This window comes from Oncorhynchus mykiss, chromosome 15 (assembly GCF_057628025.1).
Source record: "Oncorhynchus mykiss isolate SJ-2025 chromosome 15, ASM5762802v1, whole genome shotgun sequence".
NCBI lineage: Eukaryota > Metazoa > Chordata > Actinopteri > Salmoniformes > Salmonidae > Oncorhynchus > Oncorhynchus mykiss.
In genome coordinates this window covers 308577-320000 of record NC_143036.1, presented here as the reverse complement: position 1 = coordinate 320000, position 11424 = coordinate 308577, and the positions used below count along the sequence as shown (strand labels likewise).

Genomic DNA, 11424 nt, shown 5'->3' with positions numbered 1-11424 from the left:
GCTCCGGGATACACCACGAACACAAACACACCGAAACCATTCACACGTACCTGCTCCCTACACACACACACACACACACACACACACACACACACACACTTTCTATTTTAAAGGTTCCATTTTTTCATGTGTACAACATCTAAAAACCTGCATCACAATACTGAGAAAGTTTACATTTCTAAAATGAGGTGTTTTTTGAAGAAATGAAATATATTTTTTCCCAGAGCTCCCGTACTCCCGTAGCTTCCGAGTAGGTGAAAGTTAAATCGAATTTTTTTTTATCCTTAAACATTTGAATTATTTTATTTGCTATGTGAAGTCAGAAAAGCATGGTCCAGTTAGTGACTCAGTTCAGTCACAGCATGGTCCAGTTAGTGACTCACTCAGTTCAGTAACAGCATGGTCAGAGTTAGTGACTCAATTCAGTCACAGCATGGTCAGAGTTAGTGACTCAGTTCAGTTAAAGCATGGTCCAGTTAGTGACTCAGTTCAGTCACAGCATGGTCCAGTTAGTGACTCACTCAGTTCAGTAACAGCATGGTCCAGTTAGTGACTCAGTTCAGTCACAGCATGGTCAGAGTTAGTGACTAAGTTCAGTCACAGCATGGTCCAGTTAGTGACTCAGTTCAGTTAAAGCATGGTCCAGTTAGTGACTCAGTTCAGTCACAGCATGGTCCAGTTAGTGACTCAGTTCAGTCACAGCATGGTCAGAGTTAGTGACTCAGTTCAGTTACAGCATCATCATCATTAGTTACTCAATTCAGTTACAGCATGGTCTTTACAGCAAAATCTTTATACTCTCTTTGGATAATTCATTCCAATCATTTAAAAGTTAGTGACTCAGTCCAGTTACAGTATGGTCAGAGTAAGTGACTCTGTTCAGTCACAGCATGGTCAGAGTTAGTGACTCAGTTCAGTTACAGCATGATCCAGTTAGTGACTCAGTTCAGTCACAGCATGGTTAGAGTTAGTGACTCAGTTCAGTCACAGCATCATCATTAGTGACTCAATTCAGTTACAGCATGGTCCAGTTAGTGACTCACTCAGTTCAGTTACAGCATGGTCAGAGTTAGTGACTCAGTTCAGATACAGCATGGTCAGAGTTAGTGAATCAGTTCAGTTAAAGCATGGTCCAGTTAGTGACTCAGTTCAGTCACAGCATGGTCCAGTTAGTGACTCAGTTCAGTCACAGCATGGTCCAGTTAGTGACTCAGTTCAGTAACAGCATGGTCAGAGTTAGTGACTCAGTTCAGTTACAGCATCATCATCATTAGTTACTCAATTCAGTTACAGCATGGTCAGAGTAAGTGACTCTGTTCAGTTACAGCATGGTCAGAGTAAGTGACTCTGTTCAGTCACAGCATGGTCAGAGTTAGTGACTCAGTTCAGTTACAGAATCATCATCATTAGTGACTCAATTCAGTTACAGCATGGTCCAGTTAGTGACTCACTCAGTTCAGTTACAGCATGGTCAGAGTTAGTGACTCAGTTCAGTTACAGCATGGTCAGAGTTAGTGACTCAGTTCAGTTACAGAATCATCATCATTAGTGACTCAATTCAGTTACAGCATGGTCCAGTTAGTGACTCAGTTCAGTTACAGCATGGTCAGAGTTAGTGACTCAGTTCAGTTACAGCATGGTCAGAGTTAGTGACTCAGTTCAGTTACAGCATGGTCCAGGTAGTGACTCAGTTCAGATACAGCATGGTCAGAGTTAGTGACTCAGTTCAGTCACAGCATGGTCCAGTTAGTGACTCAGTTCAGTCAAAGCATGGTCCAGTTAGTGACTCAGTTCAGTTAAAGCATGGACCAGTTAGTGACTCAGTTCAGTTACAGCATGGTCCAGTTAGTGACTCAGTTCAGTTACAGCATGGTCCAGTTAGTGACTCAGTTCAGTCACAGCATGGTCAGAGTTAGTGACTCAGTTCAGTTACAGCTTGGTTAGATTTAGTGACTGGGTTCAGTCACAGCATGGTCAGAGTTAGTGACTCAGTTCAGTCACAGCATCGTCATCGTAAGTGACTCAGTTCAGTTAAAGCATGGTCAGTTAGTGACTCAGTTCAGCTATAGCATGGTCAGAGTTAGTGACTCAGTTCAGATACAGCATGGTCAGAGTTAGTGACTCAGTTCAGTTACAGCATGGTCCAGTTAATGACTCAGTTCAGTTACAGCATGGTCCAGTTCATGTCTCTGTCCCAGTTCAGTTACAGCATTGTCATCGTAAGTGACTCAGTTCAGTTAAAGCATGGTCAGTTAGTGACTCAGTTCAGCTATAGCATGGTCAGAGTTAGTGACTCAGTTCAGATACAGCATGGTCAGAGTTAGTGACTCAGTTCAGATACAGCATGGTCCAGTTAGTGACTCAGTTCAGTTACAGCATGGTTCAGTTACAGCATTGTCATCATAAGTGACTCAGTTCAGTTAAAGCATGGACCAGTTAGTGACTCAGTTCAGTGACAGCATGGTCAGAGTTAGTGACTCAGTTCAGTGACAGCATGGTCAGAGTTAGTGACTCAGTTCAGTGACAGCATGGTCCAGTTAGTGACTCAGTTCAGTAACAGCATGGTCAGAGTTAGTGACTCAGTTCAGTCAAAGCATGGTCAGAGTTAGTGACTCAGATCAGTTATAGCATGGTCAGAGTTAGTGACTCAGTTCAGTCATAGCATGGTCAGAGATAGTGACTCAGTTCAGTCATAGCATGGTCAGAGTTAGGGACTCAATTCAGTTACAGCATTGTCCAGTTAGTGACTCAGTTCAGTCACAGCTTGGTTAGAGTTAGTGACTCAGTTCAGTTACAGCATCATCATCATTAGTTACTCAATTCAGTTACAGCATGGTCCAGTTAGTGACTCAGTTCAGTTACAGCATGGTCAGAGTAAGTGACTCTGTTCAGTTACAGCATGGTCAGAGTAAGTGACTCTGTTCAGTCACAGCATGGTCAGAGTTAGTGACTCAGTTCAGTTACAGAATCATCATCATTAGTGACTCAATTCAGTTACAGCATGGTCCAGTTAGTGACTCACTCAGTTCAGTTACAGCATGGTCAGAGTTAGTGACTCAGTTCAGTTACAGCATGGTCAGAGTTAGTGACTCAGTTCAGTTACAGCATGGTCCAGGTAGTGACTCAGTTCAGTTACAGCATGGTCCAGTTAGTGACTCAGTTCAGTTACAGCATGGTCAGAGTTAGTGACTCAGTTCAGTCAAAGCATGGTCCAGGTAGTGACTCAGTTCAGTTACAGCATGGTCCAGTTAGTGACTCAGTTCAGTTACAGCATGGTCCAGTTAGTGACTCAGTTCAGTTACAGCATGGTCCAGTTAGTGACTCAGTTCAGTTACAGCATGGTCAGAGTTAGTGACTCAGTTCAGTCACAGCATGGTCCAGGTAGTGACTCAGTTCAGTTACAGCATGGTCCAGTTAGTGACTCAGTTCAGTTACAGCATGGTCAGAGTTAGTGACTCAGTTCAGTCAAAGCATGGTCCAGGTAGTGACTCAGTTCAGTTACAGCATGGTCCAGTTAGTGACTCAGTTCAGTTACAGCATGGTCCAGTTAGTGACTCAGTTCAGTTACAGCATGGTCAGAGTTAGTGACTCAGTTCATTTACAGCATGGTCAGAGTTAGTGACTCAGTTCAGTTACAGCATGGTCAGAGTTAGTGACTCAGTTCAGTTACAGCATGGTCCAGGTAGTGACTCAGTTCAGATACAGCATGGTCAGAGTTAGTGACTCAGTTCAGTCACAGCATGGTCCAGTTAGTGACTCAGTTCAGTCAAAGCATGGTCCAGTTAGTGACTCAGTTCAGTTAAAGCATGGACCAGTTAGTGACTCAGTTCAGTTACAGCATGGTCCAGTTAGTGACTCAGTTCAGTTACAGCATGGTCCAGTTAGTGACTCAGTTCAGTCACAGCATGGTCAGAGTTAGTGACTCAGTTCAGTCACAGCATGGTCAGAGTTAGTGACTCAGTTCAGTTACAACATGGTCCAGTTAGTGACTCAGTTCAGTCACAGCATCGTCATCGTAAGTGACTCAGTTCAGTCACAGAATTGTCAGAGTTAGTGACTCAGTTCAGTCACAGCATGGTCCAGGTAGTGACTCAGTTCAGTTACAGCATGGTCCAGTTAGTGACTCAGTTCAGTCACAGCATGGTCAGAGTTAGTGACTCAGTTCAGTCACAGCATGGTCAGAGTTAGTGACTCAGTTCAGTTACAACATGGTCCAGTTAGTGACTCAGTTCAGTCACAGCATCGTCATCGTAAGTGACTCAGTTCAGTCACAGCATTGTCAGAGTTAGTGACTCAGTTCAGTCACAGCATGGTCCAGGTAGTGACTCAGTTCAGTTACAGCATGGTCCAGTTAGTGACTCAGTTCAGATACAGCATGGTCCAGCTAGTGACTTAGTTCAGTTACAGCATGGTCCAGTTAGTGACTCAGTTCAGTCACAGCATGGTCAGAGTTAGTGACTCAGTTCAGTTACAGCTTGGTTAGATTTAGTGACTGGGTTCAGTCACAGCATGGTCAGAGTTAGTGACTCAGTTCAGTCACAGCATCGTCATCGTAAGTGACTCAGTTCAGTTAAAGCATGGTCAGTTAGTGACTCAGTTCAGCTATAGCATGGTCAGAGTTAGTGACTCAGTTCAGATACAGCATGGTCAGAGTTAGTGACTCAGTTCAGTTACAGCATGGTCCAGTTAATGACTCAGTTCAGTTACAGCATGGTCCAGTTCATGTCTCTGTCCCAGTTCAGTTACAGCATTGTCATCATAAGTGACTCAGTTCAGATACAGCATGGTCCAGTTAGTGACTCAGTTCAGTTACAGCATGGTTCAGTTACAGCATTGTCATCATAAGTGACTCAGTTCAGTTAAAGCATGGACCAGTTAGTGACTCAGTTCAGTGACATCATGGTCAGAGTTAGTGACTCAGTTCAGTGACAGCATGGTCCAGTTAGTGACTCAGTTCAGTAACAGCATGGTCAGAGTTAGTGACTCAGTTCAGTCAAAGCATGGTCAGAGTTAGTGACTCAGATCAGTTATAGCATGGTCAGAGTTAGTGACTCATTTCAGTTAAAGCATCATTATCATTAGTGACTCAATTCAGTTACAGCATGGTCCAGTTAGTGACTCAGTTCAGTCATAGCATGGTCAGAGTTAGTGACTCAGTTCAGTCATAGCATGGTCAGAGATAGTGACTCAGTTCAGTCATAGCATGGTCAGAGTTAGGGACTCAATTCAGTTACAGCATTGTCCAGTTAGTGACTCAGTTCAGTCACAGCTTGGTTAGAGTTAGTGACTCAGTTCAGTTACAGCATGGTCCAGTTAGTGATTCAGTTCAGTTACAGCATGGTCAGAGTTCGTGTCTCAGTTCAGTTACAGCATGGTCCAGTTAGTCACTCAGTTCAGTCACAGTCAAAGCATGGTCCAGTTAGTGACTCAGTTCAGTCAAAGCATGGTCAGAGTTGGTGACTCAGTTCAATCACAGCATGGTCAGAGTTAGTGACTCAGTTGAGTCACAGTCAAAGCATGGTCCAGTTAGTGACTCAGTTCAATCACAGCATGGTCAGAGTTAGTAACTCAGTTCAGTCACAGCATGGTCAGAGTTAGTAACTCAGTTCAGTCACACCATGATCCAGTTAGTGACTCAGTTCAGTCAAAGCATGGTCAGAGTTGGTGACTCAGTTCAATCACAGCATGGTCAGAGTTAGTGACTCAGTTCAGTCACAGCATGGTCAGAGTTAGTAACTCAGTTCAGTCAAAGCATGGTCAGTGACTCATTTCAGTTACAGCATCATCATCATTAGTGACTCAATTCAGTTACAGCATGGTCAGAGTTAGTAACTCAGATCAGTTATGAGATGGTCAGAGTTAGTGACTCAGTTCAGTTACAGCATGGTCCAGTTAGTGACTCAGTTCAGTTACAGCATGGTCAGAGTTAGTGACTCATTTCAGTTACAGCATCATCATCATTAGTGACTCAGATCAGTTATAGCATGGTCAGAGTTAGTGACTCAGTTCAGTTACAGCATGGTCAGAGCTAGTGGCTCAGTTCAGTTACAGCATGGCCAAGGTAGTGACTCAGTTCAGTCACAGCATGGTCAGAGTTAGTGACTCAGTTCAGTCACAGTCAAAGCATGGTCCAGTTAGTGACTCAGTTCAGTCACAGTCAAAGCATGGTCCAGTTAGTGACTCAGTTCAGTCACAGTCAAAGCATGGTCCAGTTAGTGACTCAGTTCAGTCACAGTCAAAGCATGGTCCAGTTAGTGACTCAGTTCAGTCACAGTCAAAGCATGGTCCAGTTAGTGACTCAGTTCAGTTACAGCATGGTCAGAGTTAGTGACTCAGTTCAGTCACAGTCAAGGCATGGTCCAGTTAGTGACTCAGTTCAGTCAAAGCATGGTCAGAGTTAGTGACTCAGTTCAATCACAGCATGGTCAGACTTAGTGACTCAGTTCAGTCACAGCATGGTCAGAGTTAGTAACTCAGTTCAGTCACAGCATGGTCCAGTTATAGCAAGGTCCAGTTAGTGACTCAGATCAGTTACAGCATGGTCAGAGCTAGTGACTCAGTTCAGTCATAGCATGGTCAGAGTTAGTGACTCAGTTCAGTCATAGCATGGTCAGAGTTAGTGACTCAGATCAGTTATAGCATGGTCAGAGTTAGTGACTCAGTTCAGTTACAGCATGGTCAGAGCTAGTGACTCAGTTCAGTTACAGCATGGTCCAGTTTGTGTCTCTGTCCCAGTTCAGTTACAGCATGGTCCAGTTAGTGACTCAGTTCAGTCACAGTCAAAGCATGGTCCAGTTAGTGACTCAGTTCAGTCACAGTCAAAGCATGGTCCAGTTAGTGACTCAGTTCAGTCACAGTCAAAGCATGGTCCAGTTCGTGTCTCAGTTCAGTTACATTGTGTTCCAGTTAGTTATTCAGTTCAGTTACAGCATGGTCAGAGTTCGTGACTCAGTTCAATCACAGCATGGTCAGAGTAAGTGACTCAGTTCAGTCACCGCAGGGTCAGTTAGTGACTCAGTTCAGCTACACCATGGTCAGAGTTAGTGACTCAGTTCAGTCACAGCATGGTCCAGTTAGTGACTAAGTTCAGTCACAGCATGGTCCAGTTAGTGATTAAGTTCAGTCACAGCATGGTCCAGTTAGTGACTCACTCAGTTCAGTCACAGCATGGTCAGAGTTAGTGACTCAGTTCAGTCAGAGCATCGTCATCTAAAGTGACTCAGTTCAGTTAAAGCATGGACCAGTTAGTGACTCACTCAGTTCAGTTACAGCATGGTCAGAGTAAGTGACTCTGTTCAGTCACAGCATGGTCAGAGTTAGTGACTCAGTTCAGTTACAGCATCATCATCATTAGTGACTCAATTCAGTTACAGCATGGTCCAGTTAGTGACTCACTCAGTTCAGTTACAGCATGGTCAGAGTTAGTGACTCAGTTCAGTTACAGCATGGTCAGAGTTAGTGACTCAGTTCAGTTACAGCATGGTCCAGGTAGTGACTCAGTTCAGTTACAGCATGGTCCAGTTAGTGACTCAGTTCAGTTACAGCATGGTCCAGTTAGTGACTCAGTTCAGTTACAGCATGGTCAGAGTTAGTGACTCAGTTCAGTTACAGCATGGTCCAGGTAGTGACTCAGTTCAGTTACAGCATGGTCCAGGTAGTGACTCAGTTCAGTTACAGCATGGTCCAGGTAGTGACTCAGTTCAGTCACAGCATGGTCCAGTTAGTGACTCAGTTCAGTCACAGCATGGTCCAGTTAGTGACTCAGTTCAGTTACAGCATGGTCCAGGTAGTGACTCAGTTCAGTCACAGCATGGTCCAGTTAGTGACTCAGTTCAGTCAAAGCATGGTCCAGTTAGTGACTCAGTTCAGTTACAGCATGGTCCAGGTAGTGACTCAGTTCAGTCACAGCATGGACCAGTTAGTGACTCAGTTCAGTTACAGCATGGCCAGAATTAGTGACTCAGTTCAGTTACAGCATGGTCAGACTTAGTGACTCAGTTCAGTTACAGCATGGTCCAGGTAGTGACTCAGTTCAGTCACAGCATGGTCCAGTTAGTGACTCAGTTCAGTCAAAGCATGGTCCAGTTAGTGACTCAGTTCAGTCACAGCATGGTCAGAGTTAGTGACTCAGTTCAGTTACAGCATGGTCAGAGTTAGTGACTCAGTTCAGTTACAGCATGGTCCAGGTAGTGACTCAGTTCAGTCACAGCATGGTCCAGTTAGTGACTCAGTTCAGTCAAAGCATGGTCCAGTTAGTGACTCAGTTCAGTTACAGCATGGTCAGAGTTAGTGACTCAGTTCAGTTACAACATGGTCCAGTTAGTGACTCAGTTCAGTCACAGCATCGTCATCGTAAGTGACTCAGTTCAGTCACAGCATTGTCAGAGTTAGTGACTCAGTTCAGTCACAGCATGGTCCAGGTAGTGACTCAGTTCAGTTACAGCATGGTCCAGTTAGTGACTCAGTTCAGTCACAGCATGGTCAGAGTTAGTGACTCAGTTCAGTCACAGCATGGTCAGAGTTAGTGACTCAGTTCAGTTACAACATGGTCCAGTTAGTGACTCAGTTCAGTCACAGCATCGTCATCGTAAGTGACTCAGTTCAGTCACAGCATTGTCAGAGTTAGTGACTCAGTTCAGTCACAGCATGGTCCAGGTAGTGACTCAGTTCAGTTACAGCATGGTCCAGTTAGTGACTCAGTTCAGATACAGCATGGTCCAGCTAGTGACTTAGTTCAGTTACAGCATGGTCCAGTTAGTGACTCAGTTCAGTCACAGCATGGTCAGAGTTAGTGACTCAGTTCAGTTACAGCTTGGTTAGATTTAGTGACTGGGTTCAGTCACAGCATGGTCAGAGTTAGTGACTCAGTTCAGTCACAGCATCGTCATCGTAAGTGACTCAGTTCAGTTAAAGCATGGTCAGTTAGTGACTCAGTTCAGCTATAGCATGGTCAGAGTTAGTGACTCAGTTCAGATACAGCATGGTCAGAGTTAGTGACTCAGTTCAGTTACAGCATGGTCCAGTTAATGACTCAGTTCAGTTACAGCATGGTCCAGTTCATGTCTCTGTCCCAGTTCAGTTACAGCATTGTCATCATAAGTGACTCAGTTCAGATACAGCATGGTCCAGTTAGTGACTCAGTTCAGTTACAGCATGGTTCAGTTACAGCATTGTCATCATAAGTGACTCAGTTCAGTTAAAGCATGGACCAGTTAGTGACTCAGTTCAGTGACATCATGGTCAGAGTTAGTGACTCAGTTCAGTGACAGCATGGTCCAGTTAGTGACTCAGTTCAGTAACAGCATGGTCAGAGTTAGTGACTCAGTTCAGTCAAAGCATGGTCAGAGTTAGTGACTCAGATCAGTTATAGCATGGTCAGAGTTAGTGACTCATTTCAGTTAAAGCATCATTATCATTAGTGACTCAATTCAGTTACAGCATGGTCCAGTTAGTGACTCAGTTCAGTCATAGCATGGTCAGAGTTAGTGACTCAGTTCAGTCATAGCATGGTCAGAGATAGTGACTCAGTTCAGTCATAGCATGGTCAGAGTTAGGGACTCAATTCAGTTACAGCATTGTCCAGTTAGTGACTCAGTTCAGTCACAGCTTGGTTAGAGTTAGTGACTCAGTTCAGTTACAGCATGGTCCAGTTAGTGATTCAGTTCAGTTACAGCATGGTCAGAGTTCGTGTCTCAGTTCAGTTACAGCATGGTCCAGTTAGTCACTCAGTTCAGTCACAGTCAAAGCATGGTCCAGTTAGTGACTCAGTTCAATCACAGCATGGTCAGAGTTAGTAACTCAGTTCAGTCACAGCATGGTCAGAGTTAGTAACTCAGTTCAGTCACACCATGATCCAGTTAGTGACTCAGTTCAGTCAAAGCATGGTCAGAGTTGGTGACTCAGTTCAATCACAGCATGGTCAGAGTTAGTGACTCAGTTCAGTCACAGCATGGTCAGAGTTAGTAACTCAGTTCAGTCAAAGCATGGTCAGAGTTAGTGACTCATTTCAGTTACAGCATCATCATCATTAGTGACTCAATTCAGTTACAGCATGGTCAGAGTTAGTAACTCAGATCAGTTATGAGATGGTCAGAGTTAGTGACTCAGTTCAGTTACAGCATGGTCCAGTTAGTGACTCAGTTCAGTTACAGCATGGTCAGAGTTAGTGACTCATTTCAGTTACAGCATCATCATCATTAGTGACTCAGATCAGTTATAGCATGGTCAGAGTTAGTGACTCAGTTCAGTTACAGCATGGTCAGAGCTAGTGGCTCAGTTCAGTTACAGCATGGCCAAGGTAGTGACTCAGTTCAGTCACAGCATGGTCAGAGTTAGTGACTCAGTTCAGTCACAGTCAAAGCATGGTCCAGTTAGTGACTCAGTTCAGTCACAGTCAAAGCATGGTCCAGTTAGTGACTCAGTTCAGTCACAGTCAAAGCATGGTCCAGTTAGTGACTCAGTTCAGTCACAGTCAAAGCATGGTCCAGTTAGTGACTCAGTTCAGTCACAGTCAAAGCATGGTCCAGTTAGTGACTCAGTTCAGTTACAGCATGGTCAGAGTTAGTGACTCAGTTCAGTCACAGTCAAAGCATGGTCCAGTTAGTGACTCAGTTCAGTCAAAGCATGGTCAGAGTTAGTGACTCAGTTCAATCACAGCATGGTCAGACTTAGTGACTCAGTTCAGTCACAGCATGGTCAGAGTTAGTAACTCAGTTCAGTCACAGCATGGTCCAGTTATAGCAAGGTCCAGTTAGTGACTCAGATCAGTTACAGCATGGTCAGAGCTAGTGACTCAGTTCAGTCATAGCATGGTCAGAGTTAGTGACTCAGTTCAGTCATAGCATGGTCAGAGTTAGTGACTCAGATCAGTTATAGCATGGTCAGAGTTAGTGACTCAGTTCAGTTACAGCATGGTCAGAGCTAGTGACTCAGTTCAGTTACAGCATGGTCCAGTTTGTGTCTCTGTCCCAGTTCAGTTACAGCATGGTCCAGTTAGTGACTCAGTTCAGTCACAGTCAAAGCATGGTCCAGTTAGTGACTCAGTTCAGTCACAGTCAAAGCATGGTCCAGTTAGTGACTCAGTTCAGTCACAGTCAAAGCATGGTCCAGTTCGTGTCTCAGTTCAGTTACATTGTGTTCCAGTTAGTTATTCAGTTCAGTTACAGCATGGTCAGAGTTCGTGACTCAGTTCAATCACAGCATGGTCAGAGTAAGTGACTCAGTTCAGTCACCGCAGGGTCAGTTAGTGACTCAGTTCAGCTACACCATGGTCAGAGTTAGTGACTCAGTTCAGTCACAGCATGGTCCAGTTAGTGACTAAGTTCAGTCACAGCATGGTCCAGTTAGTGACTAAGTTCAGTTAAAGCATGGACCAGTTAGTGACTGAGTTCAGTTACAGCATGGTCAGAGTTCGTGACTCAGTTC

The 11424-nt window shown here is 44.3% G+C and overlaps 1 protein-coding gene across 3 annotated transcripts in view; it reads right to left on the bottom strand.

Annotated features, from left to right (window-relative positions):
- Positions 1–11424, bottom strand: part of mbtps2 (membrane-bound transcription factor peptidase, site 2) — a 113898-nt gene that overhangs the window by 48745 nt on the left and 53729 nt on the right. For all 3 annotated transcript variants that reach the window (XM_036945614.2, XM_090199215.1, XM_090199216.1), the window contains exon 5: positions 1–57. This exon is cut by the window's left edge and continues 71 nt beyond it. In XM_036945614.2, coding sequence (XP_036801509.1) covers positions 1–57 — 57 coding nt within the window. The remainder of the gene's footprint in view (positions 58–11424) is intronic.